This window comes from Pseudophryne corroboree, chromosome 1 (assembly GCF_028390025.1).
Source record: "Pseudophryne corroboree isolate aPseCor3 chromosome 1, aPseCor3.hap2, whole genome shotgun sequence".
Taxonomy (NCBI): domain Eukaryota; kingdom Metazoa; phylum Chordata; class Amphibia; order Anura; family Myobatrachidae; genus Pseudophryne; species Pseudophryne corroboree.
The window spans coordinates 476,204,892-476,232,670 of NC_086444.1; the positions used below are offsets into that span (position 1 = coordinate 476,204,892).

The following is a 27,779-nucleotide window of genomic DNA, read 5'->3' on the forward strand; positions in this document are numbered from 1 at the left end:
CTGCCCCACCCAATGTCACTATCTTTCGATAACTGAAATGTTCAACAAAGAAATGCGATGTGGACAGCAAGTCTGTCAAATGTGTTATTTCATTAGACAAGTATCTGAAAAATGCTGCACTACAGAAGACCTTCATACCAAACCAAACTGAATATGTGTTAAACTTGCATGTGCAAACACCAGTAAGGTTACCTCGGGGTATTCAAATATTGTGTAAGTGAAGGCCACATCTAGAACATCATTATACAAAGTCAGTTACTGAAAAGTGAACCATTTATCCTGACAACTGTATATTTTTAAAATGTAATACAATTCAAATTATGTAAGAATATAATGTCATTTTTTTTTTTAAAGGAACAATATAAATGTCCCTAATTTGAAATAGGCAGACATTTTCATCTGTTGTCCGACTACAATTCCCAGCAGACTGTTGGCAGATGTAATTCGTCTGGTTTTACTTTAACAGATGGAATACCAAGAGGCGGCACATAGATATTAAGGCACATGTTGCATCTTATAAAAGACAGTAAAAATGTATTTTATTTATATCTACTGCATAGAAATATAAAAATACTACATGAGACATTACAGACAGTCTGAGACTAGGATTACCACTATTTTCATTCCACTTACACTTTGAAACATGCCACACAACATGTGCTTCTGGTCTAGCACTGAGGTAATGTGCTGGAGGCCAGGCTCCAAATATGGCCTTGTTCTAGAACGAGTAATCCACCATAGTTCAGTACTTAATCCTATCCAGTTTAACTTGCATCAACATGACCACACTGAGAGCTTGGCCGTTTCAGTCACGGCATTGTTCTATGGAAGTCAATCCATTAAAACAACATTTCTCCCACCACTTTTACACAGGATACATCCATTTGATCTCTGACAGCAGCAAAGCATTTGTGTGCAAGTTCTTGCTGTCTGGCATCTTCATTCACCATTAATTCTCCATAGAGATACACACCCATGGCCTGTTGAGAAGAAAAGAACAAGTAAACACTTCTGTATGAAGACAATCCTGTACTCAAACACACTACACAGGCCCCTATCCCATTCACACACCCCACTGTGCACTCACCCTTCAGTACTCGCTATGATGACAAACTAGTCCTTCTATTAAAACCTTTAACATGTCTTAATGTTTCCATAGAGACATGCAAAATACACTTATTATTTGCTGTACAAATTAAAACTAAATAAAACCTTTGTACCGGTACAGAATTTTCATTTGGTTAAAATGGTATGTGTTGTACGTACCTGCCATATATATGTGGTATTCACTTATAGACCCTAATTATTCCAGCTTTATGCCCCATTGGGCCTACATTATATTAGCTGCTTTATGTCCCTTTGTGCCTGGATCTTATTTTCTATGGGCCCAGCTCCTACTGAGTAACAGCAGACCAGCAGATGAAGCTTGTTAGATAATAAAATAGAATACAAGACAGAATTTGATCTTATTTTTGTGTCTTAAGCTCCTTCCACATGATATGACCTCCTCTACATTATGTGACTACCTCTGTGAAATGTATGGCGATCACAAAACACCTGCAGGCCTGTTATGTACAAAAGTTGTGTGCTGCTAAGTTGCTTTCTACTTGCGATTCCACTTGCACGTATGACCAGACACTTGAAAGACAATATACATAACAGGTTGATAGATAGAAACCTATCTGCAGAATTGTTTTGTAACAGTTGTATACTTACACTACATCTGGGTACAAACCTGAAAGATATATTGTTAATTCGAGCACAAACTCTATTATCGGTAGTTCGTTGGTGCATGTGTACACCCGATATGCCTGTGAATGATAAAGTTCACAGGCATATCAGGTTGGCCCTGCAGCACAGCCGATGATTATATATATTGGCATATCTGGCTGTGTGTAAGACCAACCTGGCGACAGTAAGCAGGAAACACCAAAAATTACGTCCCAACCAGGTGGGCAAATTCAAACACCCACCCATTTGTGATGTTTGGCCTGACAAAATCAGCCACTCTATCTGCGGATCTAGTTGTTGCCGAATCCATTGGCATAGTATATGCCCAGCATAACTTTCCAGTGCTCATGGATAATCTGGTCACTCAAATGTCACAATAATTACAATACCTGTTTTTAGAACTTTTTACAGTTTATCTTTTAGTAAAATGCACGCTGATATGCGATTATATGAATTACAGATTAGTGTAATTTCATTTCTTTAATTCAATGTACAGTATTGTTCAGGTTACTACATATGAAAAATGGCTGTGTATGGTCCTTTCAAAGGTTAAAGAACCACACATGCCCATAACATTACATTAGGGTCTATCTGCATACATACAAATGATAGCACTAGGTGATTGACAGTTTCACTGACATGGTGTATTTAATGGAGTTTCTGGCACCTTTGGACAAGGAGAACGAGTAACTTTAACCTCTGTATTGTTAGCCTTCTTTCCTCATAACTTGCCCCATCCCTTTTCATTTGGGTTTAGATGTTGTACAATAGGTACCGGAAACATTTTCATGGAGCCAGTGTGATTTTTTTTTTAATTGCACCTTTCTTTAACTATGGTATAACTAACTCTCAGCCAGTGCCATGTTCTGTAAACCCCTGCTGTTCTGACCAGATGGAGTTTTCTTTGAGCATGCATTGGCAGGCAGTATATAGATAGTATATTTCTATAGAAACCCAGCACACACACGAGACTTGTAGCACGTGTGCAGTGGCACATTCCATTGGTTTTATGCCCCATCTGTATGAGATATACCACACACACTTTTCTCAGTTCATCTGCCCCATGCAAAGTATCTCAGAAAATAGTTTAAAAATGTTGGCTAGCATATATATTTTGTACAAGTTTACCAGTTCATAAATGTCAGTTATGGCACATATGATACCATGCATGCTATACAGTCTCACTGCATTTGCTGCAATATTCCTTAGCAGGCATGAAACACGACAGTGAACGACACCAGTACTGTCCTGCAACATGTGTATTGCATAGCTGTCCTAATTTACATACAGATGTGGCCACATACACCTATCCTCAAATCACACCAAGTAGCCCCATTTAGCACTCCACAGACTTTTTGCTACTTAGCCGTGCCAAAACACTAATCCTATGCACCTAGTACACTATAAGCAAAGTAAGACGCAAAATTGGGGAAAAAGCACACAATTCAGGTTAAACAGGCCGAATACAAGTGACTGGCACAAAAGGGATAGGGGTAAAAGGACACATCGGTAGTACAGATGTGTCCTCATACATCTTGCATCAATACGCGCAGACAGGTCCTGTGTAACACAGTCAGTGTCTGGAGTCTTTTTTCTTTGGGTTCACCAAGCGCTGACTCCAACCAAGAAGTGATAATAATTAGTAAATCAGGTTGTCCAACATGCTGGATTTCACTGACCAATTGGAGCTGTAGATTGCTAGTGTATGGTACACAATCAACTGATTTGCAGACCATTGTTAGTATTTTACTAATAAAATGGGCACCTTCCTGATTTGCTGATCTGTTGTGGATGAAAAATAAGAATTTACTTACCGATAATTCTATTTCTCGGAGTCCGTAGTGGATGCTGGGGTTCCTGAAAGGACCATGGGGAATAGCGGCTCCGCAGGAGACAGGGCACAAAAAAGTAAAGCTTTTACCAGATCAGGTGGTGTGCACTGGCTCCTCCCCCTATGACCCTCCTCCAGACTCCAGTTAGGTACTGTGCCCGGACGAGCGTACACAATAAGGGAGGCAATTTGAATCCCGGGTAAGACTCATACCAGCCACACCAATCACACCGTACAACTTGTGATCTAAACCCAGTTAACAGTATGATAACAGAAAGAGCCTCTTAAAGATGGCTCCTTAACAATATAACCCGAATTTGTTAACAATAACTATGTACAGTATTGCAGATAATCCGCACTTGGGATGGGCGCCCAGCATCCACTACGGACTCCGAGAAATAGAATTATCGGTAAGTAAATTCTTATTTTCTCTATCGTCCTAAGTGGATGCTGGGGTTCCTGAAAGGACCATGGGGATTATACCAAAGCTCCCAAACGGGCGGGAGAGTGCGGATGACTCTGCAGCACCGAATGAGAGAATTCCAAGTCCTCTTTTGCCAGGGTATCAAATTTGTAGAATTTTACAAACGTGTTTTCCCCCGACCACGTAGCTGCTCGACAGAATTGTAATGCCGAGACCCCTCGGGCAGCCGCCCAAGATGAGCCCACCTTCCTTGTGGAATGGGCCTTAACAGATTTAGGCTGTGGCAGGCCTGCCACAGAATGAGCAAGTTGAATTGTGTTACAAATCCAACGAGCAATCGTCTGCTTAGAAGCAGGGGCACCCAACTTGTTGGGTGCATATAGTATCAACAGCGAGTCAGATTTTCTGACTTCAGCCGTCCTTGAAATGTATATTTTTAAGGCTCTGACAACGTCCAACAACTTGGAGTCCTCCAAGTCGCCAGTGGCCGCAGGCACCACAATAGGTTGGTTCAGGTGAAACGCTGATACCACCTTAGGGAGAAAATGCGGACGAGTCCTCAGTTCTGCCCTATCCGAATGGAAGATTAGATAAGGGCTTTTATAAGATAAAGCCGCCAATTTAGATACTCTCCTGGCGGAAGCCAGGGCCAGTAACATAGTCACTTTCCATGTGAGATATTTAAAATCCACCTTTTTCAATGGTTCAAACCAATGGGATTTGAGGAAATCTAAAACTACATTTAGATCCCACGGTGCCACCGGAGGCACCACAGGAGGCTGTATATGCAGTACTCCTTTAACAAAAGTCTGTACCTCAGGAACTGAGGCCAATTCTTTTTGGAAGAATATTGACAGGGCCGAAATTTGAACCTTAATAGATCTCAATTTGAGACCCATAGACAATCCTGATTGTAGGAAATGTAGGAAACGACCCAGTTGAAATTCCTCCGTCGGAACACTCCGATCCTCGCACCACGCGACATATTTTCGCCAAATGCGGTGATAATGTTTCGCGGTGACTTCCTTCCTTGCCTTAATCAAGGTAGGAATGACTTCTTCTGGAATGCCTTTCCCTTTTAGGATCTGGCGTTCAACCGCCATGCCGTCAAACGCAGCCGCGGTAAGTCTTGAAAGAGACAGGGACCCTGTTGTAGCAGGTCCCTTCTCAGAAGTAGAGGGCACGGGTCGTCCGTGACCAACTCTTGAAGTTCCGGGTACCAAGTCCTTCTTGGCCAATCCGGAGCCACTAGTATTGTTCTTACTCCTCCTCACCGTATAATCTTCAATACCTTTGGTATGAGAGGCAGAGGAGGAAACACATATACTGATTTGTACACCCAAGGTGTTACCAGTGCGTCCACAGCTATTGCCTGTGGATCTCTTGACCTGGCGCAATACTTGTCCAGTTTCTTGTTGAGGCGAGACGCCATCATGTCTACCATTGGTCTTTCCCAACAGTTTATTAGCATGTGGAAGACTTCTGGATGAAGACCCCCCTCTCCCGGGTGAATATCGTGTCTGCTGAGGAAGTCTGCTTCCCAGTTGTCCACGCCCGGGAAGAACACTGCTGACAGTGCTATTACGTGATTCTCCGCCCAGCGAAGAATCTTGGCAGCTTCTGCCATTGCACTCCTGCTTCTTGTGCCGCCCTGTCTGTTTACATGGGCGACCGCCGTGATGTTGTCCGACTGAATCAACACCGGTTTTCCTTGCAGGAGTGGTTCCGCCTGGCTTAGAGCATTTTAGATTGCTCTTAGTACCAGAATGTTTATGTGAAGAGACTTTTCCAGGTTCGTCCATACCCCCTGGAAGTTTCTTCCTTGTGTGACTGCTCCCCAACCTCTCAGGCTGGCGTCCGTGGTCACCAGGATCAAATCCTGTATGCCGAATCTGCGGCCCTCCAATAGATGAGCCTTTTGCAACCACCACAGAAGATATACCCTTGTCCTTGGCGACAGGGTTATTCGCAGGTGCATCTGAGGATGCGACCCTGACCATTTGTCCAACAGATCCCTTTGGAAAATTCTTGCATGGAATCTGCCGAATGGAATTGCTTCGTAAAAAGCCACCATTTTTCCCAGGACTCTTGTGCATTGATGTACAGACACCTTTCCTGGTTTTAGGAGGTTCCTGACAGGTCGGATAACTCCTTGGCTTTTTCCTCGGGAAGAAAAACCTTTTTCTGAACCGTGTCCAGAATCATCCCTAGGAACAGCAGACGTATCGTCGGAAAACAGCTGCGATTCTTGGAATATTTAGAATCCAGTCGTGCCGTCGAAGAACTACTTTAGATAGTGCTCTTCCGACCTCCAACTGTTCTCTGGAACTTGCCCTTTTTAGGTCGTGCAAGTAAGGGATAATTTAGATGCCTTTTTTCTTTGAAGAAACATCTTTTCGGCCATTACCTTGGTAAAAAGGCCCGGGGTGCCGTGGATAATTCAAACGGCATCGTCTGAAACTGATATTGACAGTTCTGTACCACGAACCAGAGGTACCCTTGATGAGAAGGACAAAATTTGGACATGGAGGTAATCCTTGATGTCCAGGGACACCATATAGTCCCCTTTTTTTTCGGTTCGCTATCACTGCTCTGAGTGACTTTATCTCGATTTGAACCTTTTATGTAAGTGTTCAAAACATTTTAGATTTAGACTATGTGTCACCAAGCCGTCTGGCTTCAGTACCACAATATAGTGTGGAAAAATAATACCCTTTTCCTTGTCGTAGGAGGGGTACTTTGATTATCACCTGCTGGATATACAGCTTGTGAATTGTTTCCAATGCTGCCTCCCTGTCGGAGGGAGCCGTTGGTAAAGCAGACTTCAGGAACCTGCGAGGAGAAGATGTCTCGACTCTCCAATCTTTACCCCTGGGATAATACTCGTACGATCTAGGGGTCAACTTGCGAGTGATCCCACTGCGCCCTGAGACTCTTGAGACTACCCCCCCACCTTGAGTCCGCTTGCACGGCCCCAGCGTCATGCTGAGGACTTGGCAGACGCGGTGGAGGGCTTCTTTTCCTGGGAAAGGGCTGCCTGCTGCAGTCTACTTCCCTTACCTCTATGTCTGGGCAGATATGACTGGCCTTTTGCCTGCATGCCCTCATGGGAAAGGAAAGATTGAGGCTGAAAAGACGGTGTCTTTTTTAGCTGAGATGTAACTTGGGGTAAAAAAGGTTGGATTTCCCAGCTGTTGCTGTGGTCCCCAGGTCCGATGGACCGACCCCCAAATAACTCCTTCCCTTTATACAGCAATACTTCCATCTGCCGTATGGGATCTGTATCACCTGACCACTGTCGTGTCCCTGACATCTTCTGGGAGATATGGACAACGCACTTATCTTGATGCCAGAGAGCAAATATCCCTCTGTGCATCTCACATACATATATATAGAATGCATCCTATTAAATGCTCTACATGAATAAAATATTTTCAGTCAGGGAATCCGACCAAGCCAACCCAGCACTGCATCTCCAGGCTGATGGCGATCGCTGGTCGCAGTATAACCACCGTATGTGTGTATATACTTTTTAGGATATTTTTCCAGCTTCCTATCAGCTGGCTCCTTGAGGGCGGCCGTATCTGGAGACGGTAACGCCACTTGATAAGCGTGTGAGCGCCTTATCACCCTAAGGGGTGTTTCCCAACGTACCCTAATTTCTGGCGGGAAAGGGTATAACGCCAATATTTGCTATCGGGGTAACCCTACGCATCATCACACACTTCATTTTATTTTATCTGATTCAGGAAAACTACAGGTAGTTTTTTCCACTCCCACATAATACCCTTTCTTGTGGTACTTGTAGTATCAGAAACACGTAACACCTCCTTCATTGCCCTTAACGTGTGGCCCTAATGAGAAATACGTTTGTTTATTCACCGTCGACACTGTATTCAGTGTCCGTGTCTGTGTCTGTGTCGACCGACTGAGGTAAATGGGCGTTTTTAAAACCCCTGACGGTGTTTCTGAGACGCCTGGACCGGTCCTAATAGATTGTCGGCCGTCTCATGTCGTCAACCGACCTTGCAGCGTGTTGACATTCTCACGTAATTCTCTAAATAAGCCATCCATTCCGGTGTCGACTCCCTAGAGAGTGACATCACCATTACAGGCAATTTCTCCGCCTCCTCACCAACATCGTCCTCATACATGTCGACACACACGTACCGACACACAGCACACACACCGGGAATGCTCTGACAGAGGACAGGACCCACTAGCCCTTTGGGGAGACAGAGGGAGAGTCTGCCAGCACACACCAAAAACGCTATAATTATATAGGGACAACCTTATATAAGTGTTTCTCCCTTATAGCATCTTTTATATATATACAATATCGCCAAAATCAGTGCCCCCCCTCTCTGTTTTAACCCTGTTTCTGTAGTGCAGTGCAGGGGAGAGCCTGGGAGCCTTCTCTCCAGCTTTTCTGTGAGAGAAAATGGCGCTGTGTGCTGAGGAGATAGGCCCCGCCCCTTTTACGGCGGGCTCGTCTCCCGCTATTTTTGAAGTTAGGCAGGGGTTAAATATCTCCATATAGCCTCTGTGGGCTATATGTGAGGTATTTTTTGCCTCTAATAAGGTTTTTATTTGCCTCTCAGAGCGCCCCCCCCAGCGCTCTGCACCCTCAGTGACTGTTGTGTGAAGTGTGCTGAGAGGAAAATGGCGCACAGCTGCAGTGCTGTGCGCTACCTTTATGAAGACTCAGGAGTCTTCAGCCGCCGATTTTGGACCTCTTCTCTCTTCAGCGTCTGCAAGGGGGCCGGCGGCGCGGCTCCGGTGACCATCCAGGCTGTACCTGTGATCGTCCCTCTGGAGCTAGTGTCCAGTAGCCAAGCAGCAAATCCACTCTGCACGCAGGTGAGTTCACTACTTCTCCCCTAAGTCCCTCGTTGCAGTGATCCTGTTGCCAGCAGGACTCACTGTAAAGTAAAAAACCTAAGCTAAACTTTCTCTAAGCAGCTCTTTAGGAGAGCCACCTAGATTGCACCCTTCTCGTTCGGGCACAAAATCTAACTGGAGTCTGGAGGAGGGTCATAGGGGGAGGAGCCAGTGCACACCACCTGATCTGGTAAAAGCTTTACTTTTTTGTGCCCTGTCTCCTGCGGAGCCGCTATTCCCCATGGTCCTTTCAGGAACCCCAGCATCCACTTAGGACGATAGAGAAATGATATGTGAATAACATTAAAATATCTGCAATGAATGGGTGCCGGTGGATTGGGAGGAAAAAGGCAGAAGCAGTGAATCTTTTTTTGTGATTGCTGATATATGGGTCACTTAACATTTCAAATATAAAACCAAGCCATGAAGCCATAAATATCCCTAATATGAAGTGTCCTTCTTAATTAGGAGAAAGACAAACTGTTTTAAAAGCGGAGTTTTGATCTTTCTCCTTATTTCAATGTATTTTATTTTCTATAATAACTGAGGTGAATTCAATCTGAAAACAAATCAACAAGGTAATATTGTATTTTCCCCAGAACTGACAGTCCTGTGGTCTGTGCTTCAGCGCTGACGAGGGCCAGCCAATCTACCACTGGAATACACATGGGATTTAAAGACCTGCTCTGGCTTTTCTCACTTTAGTGACACATTTTAACTCTCAAGTGTCTAACTCTAGGATCTACTTGGTAGATTTAGAATAACATTAGAAGGGTCTTACAAAATACAATAAACATCTACTATGCGCAATACAAAGGTGGGAATCAAATTGATATTTTGAGGATTTTTCTGAGGCCTGTCTGTTCACTGTGTCTCATCTGAAGTAACCCAACTACCAGGAAGCATACTGAAGGACACAGGTAGGACTTTCATGGATATAGAGAAAACAGATTGGGACACAATGTACAGTGTACCTTGAATACAACGGTGCTACACCAAAGACCGCAATACGTATGACATATCAGTGGGAACACTCACTGAACCAGGACAAGATGAGTGGGCGGGTTTATTGCTTTGTACTTTCATCATCATTTTAGGAAAATTACAAGACTTAAAAGTATGTGATTCCTGAATCAGACAGAAAATATATATAAATCAATGACTGATAGAGCAACAGAAAATAGTCTGTGCTAGATCTGAAAACTATGAACCTATATACTAGGAAAAAGGAATGGGTGAAATTGTCAAAATGTTCTGTAATGCGGCCTCGTTTTGCATGAGAGAAAAGCTTTGCAGATTCATTCCCACTACACCACTCCGCACAAGGGGCCTAAATCAGATGCAGTCACAAAGTTGCTGAAGTACGCAAGTCGGCCATTTTCATACTGCGTATGCGTCTGAGCCACATTGTGCACATACACAGCAATTGAATTGCGATATCACTGGCAACGAGGGATTAGGCTCAAAGCGAGTGACAAGTAGACAGCGTTTGGGGGTGGAAACGGGGAACGGTCGGATAAACGTAGGTGTGTCACGGCTGTTTAGACAGCGTTTTCTGCCCGTGCATATAGATGTAGCCACTCTCTTCTTTGCGGCTGTGCATCTTAATTATGCAAAAGCTGCTGCGGCAAGTGTGCCCACGGAAATTTAAGGAAAAATTACTTCACAGAAAGGGTAGTGGATAAGTGGAATAGCCTCCCATCAGAGGTGGTAGAGGCTAAGACTGTAGAGCAATTTAAACATGCTTGGGATAGGCATATGAATATCCTTACAAAGAATTAAGGTTCAAAAAGGGTTAAGATTGCGTAAAGGATAAAAAAAAAGGGGCAGACTAGATGGGCCAAGTGGTTCTTATCTGCCGTCAAATTCTATGTTTCTATGTATGTTTCTATGACTTTCCATATTAGCATATACTCGCAATTGAGGACGGCAAAAAATAGCAACAGCAATCGCATCAGCAACCACATCTGAATGAGGCCCAATGAATGAGGCCCAATGAGTGTATGTGCCTGCTGTATTACAAGACTATTAGAAAAATGCTAAATTAAAAATACAGAGTGGAATGGCAACGCAGAGGTGGAACTTGAGGACCACACCTCTGGAATATCACATCTCTGTGAAAGGGACTATTCCACTAAGAAACTGGATCTCCCCCCACCCCCAATATATTTCCATAACTTTACTCATATAAAGTACCACCCCTTATCACAAAACAGATGTTTTCATAATACTATTTGTGTATCATGCCAATATTCTACCAAGTTTAAAAATGAAATAAATGTTTCAATTATTAGCGGGAGTTCAATTACCCATTGGGTCTACCATGCAGTTAACTGTGCTCTGCCAGATTCAATTGGCAGGATGTGCCCTGTTCTTTGACTCCTGAGGGAGAACATTTCAATAGGCGGGAAAACCCATACATTACACACTGTATGAAGAATGTATGGGCTAGTATGCGTTAACACTGTTTACATTAGTGTTCACGCTAGACTGAACTGCGGGCAGGGCACTGGTCGACAAGGGTGAAATTCTTAATGTGTCAAAGGTGCAACCGTTCTCAAAATGGGGGTGCAGCTGCTAGGGGAGGGGATATGGTCTCAAAACGCAACCCCTGTTCATAACTTTTGGGGGGGTGCCCAGCACTTACGGACATGTTGGGCTGCCCACAAGCTCTCCCCTCACTGTGAATAGATTTTACATCTATTCACCTGGCGGTGATCAATAACCGCAAATTTTTCCACCCGTGGCCAGAAGGGTAGGATGCTTTAGCCGGGACGCCGTGATAAGGGTAGGGCACATTTTGAAATCAGGCAGGGCACGGCACCTCTGAAACAGCCTAGCGGGAACACTCATTTACTGCATGGGAAAAAGGTCATTTTATTGAATAGCTCTGGGCTTGAAACCTGGAGATTTTCCCCGTGGTTAATTGGATTACCCCCTTAGAGTCGAATTATACCTCTTACAGAATCTCAATTACTTCAAAAGATTTCTACTGTGTTAGTATATGTGAATATGTCCTTCACTCTTCAGGTAAGCTTTTCAAATTCCAGAACCGCTTATATAACCTTCATAAACTTTCCTATCCAGTTATATCCCCACTGTATAGTCCACACATATCAAATTTTTTCTCTTTCTTTTATTTCCCATTCTTCTGACCCCTGCCCAACATCAGACAGTTCACCAAAAACCTTTGCCATGTGGTGGACCATTATGCAATAGACAGCATCTATCCTTGTGTATCAAGGCCTACTTCCCCATAGATTATCCAGTTTTGTTTTATCACTGTTGTTTCCAATTGTTTTATTTTATCACTATTGTTTCCAATTGTAAAGGGCAATGGAATTTGCTGCGCTATATAAAAAACTGTTAATAAATAAATATTACCTGTACTTACAGTATGTGCCAGTACAGCACCTTTCATTTGATGTTACCTGTACTTAGATGTCAGTACAGCTAACTGTGTTAGAGGGCCCTCACTTATATCATCATCTACTCCCTACTACAGTAGCTAATCCTTGGGTACTGCCGGTCTGCTGCTTATCTGAGCATTATGACTACTGATGCAGCAATGTTTATAAACCATGTCCACGTCCTGCAATGTTCTGTACTGTAAGTCACTTTTTCTTCATTTGCCCATACTGTTTCTGTACTTTGTAAAGTGCTGCGGACCCCTTGTTGCACCATATAAATAAAGTAGGAGGAGAAGAAGGAGTAGGAGGAGAAGGAGGAGGATGAGGAGAAGAAGAAGAATATCAGTACAGCTCCCTTTATTAGAGGTTACCTGTTCTTAGATGCCAGCACATCTTTGCTGGTAGCATGAAGTATAGAGTATCTAGTGACTCATACAATTAGGTTGCTGATTGCAGCATTTCACAGGATTATCCACAGCCACTGGAGGTGTTATTTATGACACCCACACAAGAATCTCATGTCCTGGTGTGGCCACTTTCTGAGGACCTCGGCAAAAGCGCATTTGCGTACAGCTTAAGAGGTAAATTACATGGTCAACCTATTGGAATCTATTGTTCCATGCAGCCACTTTACCCTCCACAAACTGTCTCAAACAGTGCAGCGACTGCCATCAAAACTACCACTGATCTCCCCTACTAAGTTCCACTTTACACACAATCACTATTAAATGGGGAACTACTTGTCCAGCAGCACTCACAGCTCTATTCTCTATGCTTCTAGGCTGGCCCAGTTGCTCAGCACCATTGACAGTGAAGGAACCACATGAAGGAGTGATGTTGGCAGGGGGCAAGTCTGTGCTTAAAGTAGCGTGTTGTGTAAAAGGAGAGCAAAAAAAAGTAGATGTTAATGGAAATGCTCTGCTCGCTGAGCCTGTTATTCACAATGTGATATTTAAACAAGTATCCTGTGAATAAGGAAGTATATTTACTTAATAAAACCATTAACAGACCGCTAGAAGCATGGCATAATGCACATTTACTGAGAGAATGGGAAAATAACAGTACAATTCACAAAATATTGCATTTCTTTCATATTTAAGCTTCCTAAAAAAAAAAGTTTATGCAAATTTCTAAAATATGACATTACAAATTTGAATGATCCCTTATGCTTGTCTACAAAGTTTGCAGCACAAGCACAAACTTACATGTGTAGATAAGATGACATCAGATGACAGCCCTGTGCAGCCTGCAACATCTACCCTTTATCTTGCCTCTGTAATGTCTTTCCAAATCAACAGAGAGGCACTTAACAACAGAATCAATAAAATTATCACCTCGGCCAGAAGGGTTAATTACAAAGTGACAGTCATTGCATCCATGATGCCAACAATAAAAATAAATTATATGTGATATCATTTTACTGTGGGCTGCATCCTGTGTGATGAGAAACAGCATTGCTTATCCCTTGGTAATCAGTAGTCCTTGCTGTGGTATTACCACTAGAGTCCATAACTCCCAACTGTCCCTATTTTTGCGGGACAGTCCTGTTTTTTCCCCCTTTCTTCTTTTAACTGTCCCGCTATCCCACCCGTGGCCCGCATGTTCCGGGGGGGAGGAGGTGAGGGGGGTTTGGAGCTTAGCAGTTGGGAGGCTGCCCCACCTACAGTGATGGAAAACGAGGGCGTGGCTTGCAACAGCAGCACTCCTGCTAAGCCACGCTCCTTTCTATAGGCCACGTCTTCACCATGCCAGGGAGTCCCTCCTTACCATCTACCAATGTTGGCAAGCATGCCAGAGCCGTAACTAGACTTTTTGGTTCCCCGTGCCAGAAAGAGAATTGGCGCCCCCCTCCTCATTTTCCAATAGGGACATCAGGCACATGCCTCGGGGAAAGGGACATGACAAAAACTGATCCCAGACAAAGCCCATGCTATGATGTCACTTCCAATATATATATATATATATATATATATATATATCTTATACACATACAGTTGTGAAACACTGGAAGAAAATGGATTTGGACACACATTCATGCACTCAATCCATTCCGTAACCAGCTCCTTCCCAGCAAAGCACACCACCCGCCGAACCACTTGAGCCTGCATAAAAACTCTGAGATTTCTGACTATATGAAGCTACCTGTACCCCATAAAAAAATAACCAGCACCATAATCGAGCAGATCCATGCAGTGTGCAGCCACACATCCAATCCCTTGTAGCCACACCTAGTTACGGTCCTGACTACCACTATACCATGGACTGCCCAAATAACCAATTTGCCAATTGAAGCAAATAAAGTGGTAAACTGGTATGATTAAGGGGACTATTGATCAAAGCTTGGAAAGAGATAAAATTGTGAGAGATAAAGTACTAACCAATCAGCTCCTAATTTACATGTTACAGGCTATGTTTGAAAAATGACATTTAGAAGACGATTGGTTGCTACCCCCCTAAATATCCAATATGACTACCTGTACAAGAAAGAAGAAAAAATACAAACTGAAGTAATATAAATAAAATGAAATAAATAAACAGAATGTTACATAGTATTTTCGATGTAATACCCAACAGGCATGGCTGATTAAGCTCAACAAACAAACAAACAAACAAACAAACAATGAGATGTATTATCAGACTCCCATCCAGTCATGTGCTGTCCTGTTTAGCCCAGATAGCTATGTAGTTTTAATGCTATGATATATTTTCTTACCAAGCACATTAAATACAGCAATCAGCATTACAGTTCATTTCACTGTCCAACACACTAACACACTACTCACACAGCAATACACTAAGGGGGTCATTCAGGGAGGTGTTATCACTGCTGCTTCCTTGGAAGATCTGTACTTTGCACTGATAGTATCAGGCACCTGAATGACCCCCTAAATGTGCTATTAACAACACAGTCATTCTTAAATAATCCCCAAAGATCAAAACAAGAATATGTCTTTTTTAGCCAGTTTCCTATTGCGAGTTTGTCATGAAAAATGTTATTGGTAGTAAATGACTTTAAGCAGTCAACTACAAAATAGTGCCAGTCATGTGAGTTACTGGTCACTGACAATGACACTGTTTCACGCACCTGGTCCTGCAGTAGGAAGGTTTCCACATCCTTGTATGCTGCTGTATACTTATGCTTTATAACCAGCTCACACCATCTATGTCGAACCTATACAAGAAATGAAATAAATATAATCAGCTGATAACATACAATTTGTTTTGCGTATAAGTCTAAATAATCATCTAATCTGTTCATCTACCAGCTCTAAGAACAATGGGCCTTATTCAGAGATGTATGTAAACCTGATTTCTTTGCAGTTGAGCGATTATCGGCAGTCTGCGCATGTTCCAAGATGCGATGGCGGTTGCAGGGAGGATTTAGTCTCAAAGTGAATGACAGTCAGGGACCATTACGTAGAAGTAACAGAGAGTGGTGGCAAAACTGCAGGCATGCTGCGGGCATTTTGGGGGCGTGTTTGAGGCTGCAACTACTAACCTGCACACAGCTGCAATGTCTCTGGTGTCTTACTTCCTGCAGCCATGTTGTGTGACCATAATGCTAATCAGATCTTTGGATTGTTTTATGATGGGCGCTGCTTTTTTGTACGCTACTGCTGGGATCTGCAAACCTTCCAGTGGGCGCATCAATACAAATCCAGGCGGCAGCAACATTTACATATGTTTGCACAGCCACTGCAAATGAATTGCGTACATCTCTGAAACAGGCCCTTAATGCATTTACACTGAGTGGACAAATGTTTATGATCACCAGGAGATTTTATGCAAAGTAGCTATTCTGCAGATAATGCTGACGCAGGACTCTCCATAAGAATGGAAAGGCAAAGGTAAGCAGAGACTAATGAGGTATATCACTCATTAAATAATGGGCAAACAACGTGATCTGATGAACATTGGATTGTGGGTACTCGCAGCAGCGGTGAGAGTATTTGCAAAACGGCTGCACTGGTGGATCAGCAGCCAAAAAACTGGGACTGAGCGTAAGGCCTGTTTTCGAAAATGGATACTAGATACTTGAGTGGAATTGAGTATGCCGCACGCAATTCAGTCCCACAGAAGAGCAGCAGTGCTTTAAGTCACAGATAATCTAAATCAGGGACCAATTCCAATGGCCTCTCACTCATAAGTACACCGTACGGGCTGCAGAAACAGGTGACCTTGTCCGTAGGCCATTGCTATCTACTACAAAGGGTGAAACCCCTCCAGTCTGCTCAATAACACAGGAATTGGACAGTAAATTAATGAAAATGGTCCATTACGTCTGACAAGTCACATTTTAAATTACGCCATGCTGATGGTAGAGTAAGGATATGCGAACAGCAACACAAAAGCACTGCTCTTTCTTTTACAGTCTTCAGTTTGGCGGAAACAATGTTATGGTATGGGGCATGCTCTCATATTTCATATGCTTTCTGCTGAAACCGTTAAGAATTAACAACGGAGAAACGCGTTAAGGATTACGGACGTTAGTTCCACTGAGACCGGAGCTCAAGAGAGTGTGCTGGACTACATACACAGTCTGCAGTGTAGTGATAGCCACGTTCTCCCTTTCCATGCAAGTGACAAATTCGCACTACTCACTGACAGAAGCCAGGGATGTAGACTAAGCCCATGAGTATATGGGACGGCTGGCTCTTTCTAAAGTGGTGAGATCTTATGTGTGGTGGGGGAGGACAGCATAGCACTGGCTGAGCACTCAATCAGTGTGGTTTCCTACTACCTCATTGATCTATATTACAGGTTGAGTATCCCATATCCAAATATTCCGAAATACGGAATATTCCGAAATACGGATTTTTTTGAGTGAGAGTGAGATAGTGACACCTTTGTTTTTTGATGGCTCAATGTACACAAACTTTGTTTAATGCACAAAGTTATTAAAAATATTGTATTAAATGACCTTCAGGCTGTGTGTATAAGGTGTATATGTAACATAAATGCATTCTGTGCTTAGATTTAGGTCCCATCACCATATCATCTCATTATGGTATGAAATTATTCCAAAATACGGAAAAATCCGATATCCAAAATACTTCTGGTCCCAAGCATTTTGGATAAGGGATACTCAACCTGTACTAATATCAATTTAATTGAAGCTCATCTAAGCATCTTTGGCTTACAACATTATTTTAAAATCAGGCTGTACCATGTTGGAGCTCTGACTTTAAGTGGATCCCAAATCAAGCTTAGGGTTAATATATAATTTTATTCATGTATTTTGATTTTTATGTATATTAAGTCTTTTAAGATTAACAAAGTAGTACTATTGCACATGTAATTGTGCTCTCTTTTTATTGAATTCCTATTTTTCATAGGGGTGTCTGGGTCCTTTGATTCTTGTAGACAGTTAACAGAATTCATGCCTAGAAGCAGTGGCGGAACAAGCAAGCGGTGGGCCCAGGTGCGACAAAATGCTTTGGCCCCCCCCCCCCATCCCATCCAAGTCCACCCCATGGGCAGTGCGCGCCGTAGGCGCGTGCAAAAATACATAGTGGCGTGGCTTCGTGGGGAAGGGGTGTGTCCACAAAATAATACCAATTCATAAAACGGTGCACAGTAGTCTCCATTCTTCAAATTACACAGCACAGTAGCACCACTACACCAGGTAGAGACCCTTTTACACCTTACAGCGAACAGATTCCCCTTTTTACACATAACGGCAGACAGCGTGCACTTTTTACACATAACGGCAGACAGCGTGCCCTCGTTACACATAGCGGCAGACAGCGTGCACTTTTTACACATTACGGCAGACAGCGTCCCCATTTTACACATTACGGCAGACAGCATACACTTTTTACACATAATGGCAGACAGCGTGCCCTCGTTACACATAGCGGCAGACAGCATCCCCTTTTTCCACATTACGGCAGACAGCATACACTTTTTACACATAATGGCAGACAGCGTGCCCTCGTTACACATAGCGGCAGACAGCGTGCCCTCGTTACACATAGCGGCAGACAGCGTGCACTTTTTACACATTACGGCAGACAGCGTCCCCATTTTACACATTACGGCAGACAGCGTCCCCATTTTACACATTACGGCAGACAGCATACACTTTTTACACATAACGGCAGACAGCGTGCCCTTTTTACACATTACGGCAGGCTGATTCTCCCTTTTTACACATTGCGGCAGGCAGATTCCCCATTTTTACATTGCGGCAGGCAGATTCCCCCTTTTTACACATTGCGGCAGGCAGATTCCCCATTTTTATACATAGCGGCAGGCAGATTCCCCATTTTTATACATAGCGGCAGGCAGTCCCCCCTTTTTACACATTGCGGCAGGCTGATTCCCCCTTTTTACACATTGCGGCAGGCAGTCCCAACAAATAAAAAAAGAAAGAGACAGAAAGAAAGAGACAGAAAGAAAGAAAGAAAGAAAGAAAGAAAGAAAGAAAGAAAGAAAGAAAGAAAGATTATACTTACCCTCTCTGTTAACTCAGGCTCCTTGTGCAGCTTCCCGGGCAGTAGAGAAGAAGGAGGAGGCGCTGCTGCTGCTGCCCCTCTGCTTCACTATAGGCTGTTCTCAGAGACAGCCTATAGTGAAGCAGAGGAGCAGCAGCAGCAGCAGTGCCTCCACCAGTAACAAAGCACTGCTGCGGCTCCCTCCTTCACCTCCGTCCTCCACCTTACCCCGTACCGCTGCAGTGCGCGCCGCTCCTCTCCTCTCTCTCCGGGTGGCTGTGCGCTGCGGGCAGCGGTTGCCCGCAGCGCACAGCGGCATGTAATGAGCCAGTTTGACTCATTACATGCTTGGGCCCCTGAACAGAGGCGGGCCCCAGTGCAACGCACTGCTTGCACTGCCGGTAGTTCCGCCTCTGCCTAGAAGAAAGCAAGCCTTAGTAAGGGCAAAAGGTGGCCCAACAAAGGGCCTAATTCAGATCTGATCACAGCAGAAAATTTGTTAGCAGTTGGGCAAAACCATGTGCACTGCAGGCGGGGCAGATATAACGTGCAGAGAGAGTTAGATTTGGGTGGGTTATATTGTTTCTGTGCAGGGTAAATACTGGCTGCTTTATTTTTATACTGCAATTTAGATTTCGGTTTGAACACACCCCACCCAAATCTAACGCTCTCTGCACATGTTATATCTGCCCCCCCAGCAGTGCACATGGTTTTGCCCATTAGCTAACAAATTTGCTGCTGCGATCAGATCTGAATTAGGCCCAAAGTACTGACCCAGTGATCATACTGATTTGGCCACTCAGTATATAATGACTGTAAAACTGCAAATGTCAAAAAGGCACTTAGAAAAATCTCTCGTACAAGAGCTTCAGGTATAGAGTCATACATGGAACTAGACAACAGATGCCCTGACATCTTAGGGGGTAATTCAGACCTGATCGCTGTGCGTTTTCGCACAGCAGGCGATAAGATCTGAAATGCGCATGCACCGAAATGCGCAGGCGCGTCGACGACTGCACCGGGCATCAGTGTCTAGCGATGGGATGGTGCGAAAAAAGCGATCGCACGGGCGATCACAAGGTGATTGACAGGTAGAGGCCGTTTGTGGGTGGCAACTGACTGTTTTAAAGGAGTGTCCGGAGAAGCGCAGGAGGGACCAGGCGTTTGGAGGGAGGGTCTCTGACGTCAGCTCCGGCCCCGATCACCAGCAATCCATTGCAGCGGCAGCGTAAGTCCTGGGCTGAGCAGAGACTGCACAAACTGATGTTTGTGCAGTCGCTGCTAGAAAAGCGATCGCACACCTGCACACCACTTTTCCCCTCCCCCTGTATGTGGCGACTACCTGATTGCAGGGCTGCATAAAATGCACCCTAGCGATTAGGTCTGAATTACCCCCTTGGTTTGGTAAAAAAGCACTGCCTAACCTGGTAACAATCTGGATCCAGACTGAAGTATAAAAAGACCATGCCTTGAAACAGACACTTCTTTTTCTACACTGATGTACTGCATGTAAGGGTAAGTCCATTGCTTGCCTCACTTAGAATTTATTGTGAAACATTCTGAGACAAGCACGTACAAAAACTGCAATAATAAAAAACAACTGAAAACAAAAAATGCTACAGAATAAACTTTGAGCAAAAGTAGTGTCACATAGCATTTACCATCTTTAGTTTATTTTTAAAACTATACTTTTTACTGACTGAAATGCATCGCTGCATATTTCCTAGCAACATTTTAATGTTTTATAAACAAAAAGAAGTCCGCTACAGTATTTGGTGGGCTGGGCCAACTAATTAACTAGGATCTAACTGTTCCTAAACCCCGTGTGCAAGTGAAAGTATTCATTCCTACTGAATTGATGGGATGCATTCAGATAACAAAGCATGGCTTCTTACACTGTGACTTAGCGATAGGTACACTTTAGCATTGACATACAGGGGCTGATTCAGAGGTGTGCATGCAAGTGGCCAATGTTCTCAGTCTGCGCATGTGTGCCGATGGTTACTGCTCTAAGCAACAGATGGAAATAACGGGGTGTCTAGCTACATGCGGCAGTGTCGCTGCCAGCGTCTGCATCTAAAGGTTCATCATGTCCATACAGAGAACCTGTGCCCTCCATAGGGCTGGTGCAGTCTTTGATGGTGCAGCGAATAATTAGCGCTGCAGCCGGTGAGCATTTCAGTAGGAAGACCATCACCCATGGCATTAGCATGAAGACACTGATGTGACTGCGGCAAAGGCCCATCTCCGAATCAGGCTCATGATGTGGAAAACAGAAAGTCAAACTGAACACATATGATGTTGCAATTCGCGTGTCAGAAAAAGTACTGAATGAATCGAAGTGCAGTGGAAATTAGATGTGGGATGTCTCAATCCTGTCCATTTTATAAAAAGGGTGTCTGGATTACTTACAGTATGAGAGAGCATAATAAGCAACTTTCCCAGATTCAGTCCTAGGGGTATATGTACTAAAGTGTGGCTTTTTAGATGGAGACGTTGCCCATAGCAACCAATCAGATTCTGGCTGTTATAATCAGAAAGCTTCATAAGTCACGTATTAAAAGACAAGTATTTGAAAACGTTATGTTATGGCATAGTTAATAGTATGAGAAACTAGTGTAAATTTTTATACAATATGACTTTAATAAAGGTTCTAAGTATCTAAGTAACTTTCATGTTATTGAGGGGGGATTCAATTGATAACATGCAATGTGCCATTTCGCGATGATGTCATTACCATAATTTGTCGATATCTGCATAGCATTTAGTGCCAATTTGAATTCCATCCATTGTCCCTCATTTTCACAGACTAATCTACATTGTATACAATGTACGGCACATAATACATACAGATTCACTAGAAAACCACACAATGGGTGTCTGAGAAGAGTTCATATTTAAACACGTAACAAATGTTACTTATTTTATTTTTCCCTAAACTTAGACTTTATACAGTCAGAGGACCTATATTTTACACTAATCTATGCATGCAGGAATGGGCAGCATAGCGATTGTCACACCATTACTTTTATACTGGACGAACTTAAATTATACACGCCAAAGTTTAAACAAATCAGATGGGGCATGTTCTAGGCTACAAACATGGATATGGAAGTAGGAAATAAAGCTACATAAGTGTGGTAGCCATTGTGCTATGTATAAAGTAAATAGTGCAAGTCATTAATCTTGTATAAAGCACTACACAGACAGTTGTGAAGGATAAACAAGATTAAGCAAGCATTTAATATAAACAGAACATCAACATACAATATATATTTGTAATGTATTCCGGCTGCTCAGCATTGTTTTATTCATTCATCATGTCCAAACTGAGTGCCATCTTTCAGCTTTGCATGTACCTGTATTTGATTAGGCATACATAGTGGCGTTATGAAGGCAGCTATCAGCAGCTGTGTATTAACAGGAACATGCTTTGTGGCTCATGTAGCTCAGCTGACATCCTAATTAAAATGTTTAATGAGTGATTTATGGTCAGACCTAGTCTGGTGGATTTTCTTCCTTTTTCTTTTCCACAATGGATGACTTCCAGCTGTAGAGTGAAGCTACAATAGGGCGTCAGCCGTTAATCACTACTACTAGGGCCTATACTGTGTTGTAATCAAAAGGCCAGCCCCAAATCCAGTTTTAAGCTGTTCCTAAAAATAACATCTGTATTCATATGACCAAACTGTTTTAAGACTGCAGACCATCAGCTGACTTGTCTACAACCTTGGACATACACTGGAGAGTGAATTACAGCATCCTTCATGCACAGAAATAAGAGAAGATGAAGTCGCACATAATTCAAATCAGCCACAAATCTTACATGCTTAAATGCTATATCCATAAAGACAGTGATTGAAGTGGTAGCGTTGCTGCCATCGCAACATGTTTTGTGATGGTAGGTAGCCACATTTTTTATTAATTAGATGGTTTGGCCATGGATGGTATGCTGGTGTGCATGCGCAGACTACAGCTGAAGTTCACACATGCGCAAAGGAACTCTGGCATGGACACACTGGAAGGAATTCAATTGTTTTGGGTGCCGCTATAATTAATGGGTGCCTAATGGAGCAATTCAATTGTTCTGGGTGCCCATTAATTATCGTGCACAGACTTTTCACACATTTCTTCTCATCACCTCATGAGGCTGCAAGAAGAAATGTGTCCCCCTGCGCCACTCGTGCCTAAATGGAGCAACAATTGAATTGCCTTTAGTGGCAGCCTCGGGGAAACAATTGAATTGTCTCCACTAAGTTTCTCCTTCCTGATGTCAGCCTCTGGAAAGAAGCATGCAACGGTGGCAAGCATCACAATCCCTGCACTGAATGGAGAAAGCCTTTCCATTGGATCAAAAAAAAAAAAAAAAATCAATGGCCATCTGTAAAAGAAAAGGTAGGGGGAAATAGAGATGTGAACACAGGCTATAACCTACTACTGTAGAATAAAAGGTCAAATACCAACATAACTACTACTGTAGTAGTTATGTTGGTCTTTGACCTTTTATTCTATAGTAGTAGATTGCACTACAACTGTACAGATGCAATTACATTTAAATCTCCTGCCACATAAATTACAGCGATAAAACATCCAGCTATAAAAGTCTTTTGACAATGGAAAGGCAGGAGCACATTACCAACATACCTCAACACCAAAACACCAGTGTCACGATCCGGGTATCTGGACGCCATTTCTTACCCATCAGATGCCTCCTAAGGCTGGCTCAGCGCTCCAGCACCGGATCCCATCTGTTATCCTAATGTTCACATTCCTGCATCCTCTCCTGTCTCTCTGAGACGCTGTCACAGTAACGCCATAATACATCTGGCATGGCGTCTCCCGCGGCCTCCGCCGCCGTCCCTGAGCTTCTGCATGCAGAGTGTCAGAGTGGATTACGTCAGCCGCGGCCTCCGCTGTGTCCGCGTGGTTGGATGTGCACTTGTCTGCCTGGCGTCTCCTGTCTCCAGTGGCCGGCGCCGCCATTACTGTTTTCATTACCACATGGATTACAAACCAAACTTCCCTCCAAGTGTCTGCATGGGCGCAGCCATCTTGGATTCTGTCAGCTGATCATTTCCTCCAATCTGTTGTCAGTATTGTTAATCTGCATAATTGCCTAGCCAATCCCTTCCTTGCTGCAGGTATAAATACACTGTGCCTGAGCAAGGAAGGCGTCAGTGCTTTGGTTGTCAAACCTAGTTCCTGTTTGTCTCTCTCCTGTGATTGTCTTCCAGGTTCCAGCTCCTGTCTCAAGACTTCCACCATAGAGACCCGCACCAGCATTCCACCTGCGGTGTAGCCTGACTCTCCGATCCATTCTGGATTCATCTGTTTTCAGCCACAACATTACCTGCTTCCAGCCCAGCTTCCAGCAGAGTACAGCTTCTCTTAAAGGGCCGGTGTCCTTTCTACAGTTTACCACTCTCCACCGGTATTATTATTTCTCCGCTCTCAAGCTCTACATTTCATTCATATTGCATCGCTCTCAAGCTTCATTTATTATTTAACTGGTTCCAGCCAGTATCCACTCCGTGCCAACATCTGTCTGGTTCCAACCAGAACCCACAGCAGCTATTTTATTTACAGCAGTCCAGCTTTCCCTGGAACACCAGCTGGTACGATCCTGGGCTTTCTTCATTGCTACAGTCGGGCCTGGTAAGGACTTTCCAACTCGCAGATAATAAGAACTGTCTCATACTACCAGAGCTCTGTGGCCCCTGCCACCCTGTAGTACCCAGGAACTGTATTATTTCTCTGCTGATTTTATGTTTCTTTTACTGTTACTGTGATGCATGGAGTTTGTCATAAATAAACATCATTGACTTTTATTCAAGTTGTCGTGGTCACGCCTTCGGGCGGTTATTCTTCATGTTACTTACATGTCCAGGGGTCTGATACAACCTCCCAGGTTCCGGTACATCTCAGCCCCTACAACTGAGGCTGCCTCCCGTCAGCTCAGGCCCTCAGTTGTGACAGTAAGCACTGACCTAATGAATCCAGCCGGAGACCAGGACCAAGCGGCCAGGCCGATGCAAGAACTGGCAGCCCGACTAGAACATCAGGAGGCTGCACAGGGCCACATCATCCGCTGTCTCCAGGATCTCTCTACTCGGCTGGATGGGATTCAGACAACTCTCCGTGGATCAGGCGCGTCAACCACAGTGACTCCAGCTATAACCCCACCCACCTTACCCATTTCTGCTCCACGTCTTCATCTTCCAACGCCAGCAAAATTTGACGGATCTCCAAGATTCTGCTGGGGATTTCTCAACCAGTGTGAGATTCAGTTTGAGCTACAACCTGGCAATTTTCCCAGTGACCGTACAAAAATTGCCTACATTATTTCTCTTCTCAGTGGCTCAGCCCTTGATTGGGCATCACCGTTATGGGAGAGGTCCGACACCCTGCTATCTTCTTACACTGCATTCGTGTCAACATTCAGGCGCATCTTCGACGAGCCAGGCCGGGTAATCTCAGCTTCATCCGAGATTCTCCGTTTACGCCAGGGGTCACGTACTGTAGGACAATATCTGATACAGTTCCAGATCCTGGCATCCGAACTGGTCTGGAACGACGAGGCCCTGTATGCTGCATTCTGGCATGGCTTATCTGAGCGTATTAAAGATGAGTTAGCTACCAGAGACTTACCCTCTAAGTTAGATGAGCTAATCTCACTCTGCACGAAAGTTGATTTACGTTTCAGAGAGAGAGCAACTGAGCGTGGAAGATCATCTGCTCCAAAATCTTCTGCTCCTCCTCCTCGCCAACTGTCACCAACTAAAGATGAGCCCATGCAAATTGGCCGTTCCCGTTTAACTCCTGCTGAGCGCCGAAGACGTCTCTCCGAGTCTCTCTGTCTTTATTGTGCGGCTCCGTCTCACACCATTAATGCCTGTCCCAAACGTCCGGGAAACTCCAAATCCTAGCTCGCCAAGGAGAGGGCCGGCTAGGAGTAATGATCTCCTCTCCATCTCCTCAAGATTGTAATCTCCCAGTCTCGCTTCAAGTTGCTCAACGTTATCGGAACGTCATTGCCCTCCTTGATTCCGGAGCAGCTGGGAACTTTATTACCGAAGCCTATGTTAAACGGTGGTCCCTACCCACCGAGAGACTTCCTTCGTCCATTTCTTTAACTGCCGTGGATGGCAGCAAAATTTTTGATGCAGTTATTTCTTTAAGGACTCTACCAGTTCGTCTGAGAGTGGGAGTTCTTCATTCCGAACTTATTTCTTTTTTAGTGATTCCAAGAGCCACACATCCTGTGGTCCTGGGCCTTCCATGGCTCCGTCTTCACAATCCTACAATTGATTGGACGACTACGCAAATCCTGGCATGGGGTTCCTCCTGTGCTGAGACATGTTTGTTTAAAGTATTGCCTGTCTGTTCTTCCTCCCCCAGGTCGTCTGATGTTCCACCTCCTCCATATCAAGATTTCACGGATGTGTTCAGTAAAGCTTCTGCTGATATCCTTCCTCCTCATAGAGAATGGGACTGCCCGATTGATCTCGTTCCAGGGAAGGTTCCACCTCGAGGCCGAACTTATCCGTTGTCTCTGCCTGAGACGCATTCTATGGAGGAATACATTAAAGAGAACCTAGCAAAGGGGTTCATTCGACCTTCTTCTTCTCCAGCCGGCGCAGGCTTCTTTTTTGTAAAGAAGAAAGATGGTGGTCTGCGGCCGTGCATCGACTACAGAGGTTTGAACGACATTACCATCAAGAACCGTTATCCTTTACCCCTGATTACTGAGCTCTTTGACAGAGTTAGCGGAGCTACCATCTTTACAAAGCTGGACTTGAGAGGTGCATACAATCTCATCCGGATCCGTGAGGGTGACGAGTGGAAGACCGCCTTTAACACCCGTGACGGACATTATGAGTACCTCGTCATGCCCTTCGGATTGAGCAATGCTCCAGCTGTCTTCCAGCATTTTGTCAATGAGATCTTCAGAGACATTCTATACCGTCATGTCGTGGTCTATCTAGACGATATCCTCATTTTTGCCAACGATTTAGAGGAACATCGTTTTTGGGTTAAGGAGGTTCTGTCCCGTCTCCGTGTCAATCATCTCTATTGCAAATTAGAGAAATGCGTCTTTGAAGTCAAGTCCATTACGTTTCTAGGGTACATTGTGTCCGGTTCCGGACTAGAGATGGATCCTGAGAAACTACAAGCAATCCAAAATTGGCCGGTACCCTTAACCCTCAAAGGGGTCCAGAGGTTCTTAGGGTTCGCCAACTATTACCGAAAGTTTATACGAGACTTTTCCACCATTGTGGCGCCTATTACTGCTTTCACTAAGAAGGGTGCTAACCCGTCCAAGTGGTCTGAAGAAGCCATGCAAGCATTTCATCTGTTAAAACAAAGGTTCATCTCTGCGCCTGTTCTGAAACAGCCTGACATCGACTCTCCTTTCATCTTAGAGGTGGATGCCTCCTCCGTTGGAGTAGGAGCGGTGTTATCTCAGAGGGCTAAAGATGGCCATTTACACCCTTGCAGTTTCTTCTCCCGGAAGTTCTCCCCAGCTGAGCGCAACTATGCCATTGGCGACCAGGAGTTGCTAGCCATCAAGCTCGCTCTAGAAGAGTGGAGGTATCTGTTGGAGGGAGCTTCTCATTCAATCACCATACTTACAGACCACAAGAACCTTTTATATCTGAAAGGCGCACAATGTCTCAACCCTCGTCAGGCCAGATGGGCACTTTTCTTTTCCAGGTTCGACTTTAAACTCCAGTTCTGTCCGGGCTCTCAGAATCGCAAGGCCGATGCCCTTTCCCGCTCATGGGAGCAAGAAAATGAGTCAGAGTCTTCAGACAAGCATCCTATTATAAATCCGTTGGCATTCTCCACGGTAGGGATGGACTCTACGCCCCCATCAGGGAAAAGTTTTGTGAAACCGATGCTAAGGAAGAAGCTCATGCATTGGGCCCATGCTTCCCGTTTTGCCGGACATACAGGTATCCAAAAAACCCTGGAGTTTATCTCTAGGTCCTATTGGTGGCCAACTCTGAAAAAGGACGTCTTGGAGTTTATTGCATCTTGCCCAAAGTGTGCTCAACATAAGG

General features: G+C 44.2%; 1 protein-coding gene across 4 annotated transcripts in view; it reads right to left on the minus strand.

The window, feature by feature from the left end:
* Nucleotides 1–514: 514 nt before the first annotated feature.
* Nucleotides 515–27,779, minus strand: part of AOPEP (aminopeptidase O (putative)) — a 1,013,974-nt gene continuing 986,709 nt past the window's right edge. For all 4 annotated transcript variants that reach the window (XM_063913752.1, XM_063913753.1, XM_063913756.1 and 1 more), the window contains 2 exons: nucleotides 15,363–15,449; nucleotides 515–980 (listed from right to left, as the gene is read on the minus strand). In XM_063913752.1, the coding sequence (XP_063769822.1) occupies nucleotides 840–980; nucleotides 15,363–15,449 (228 nt within the window). In that variant the 3' untranslated portion in view covers nucleotides 515–839. The remainder of the gene's footprint in view (nucleotides 981–15,362; nucleotides 15,450–27,779) is intronic.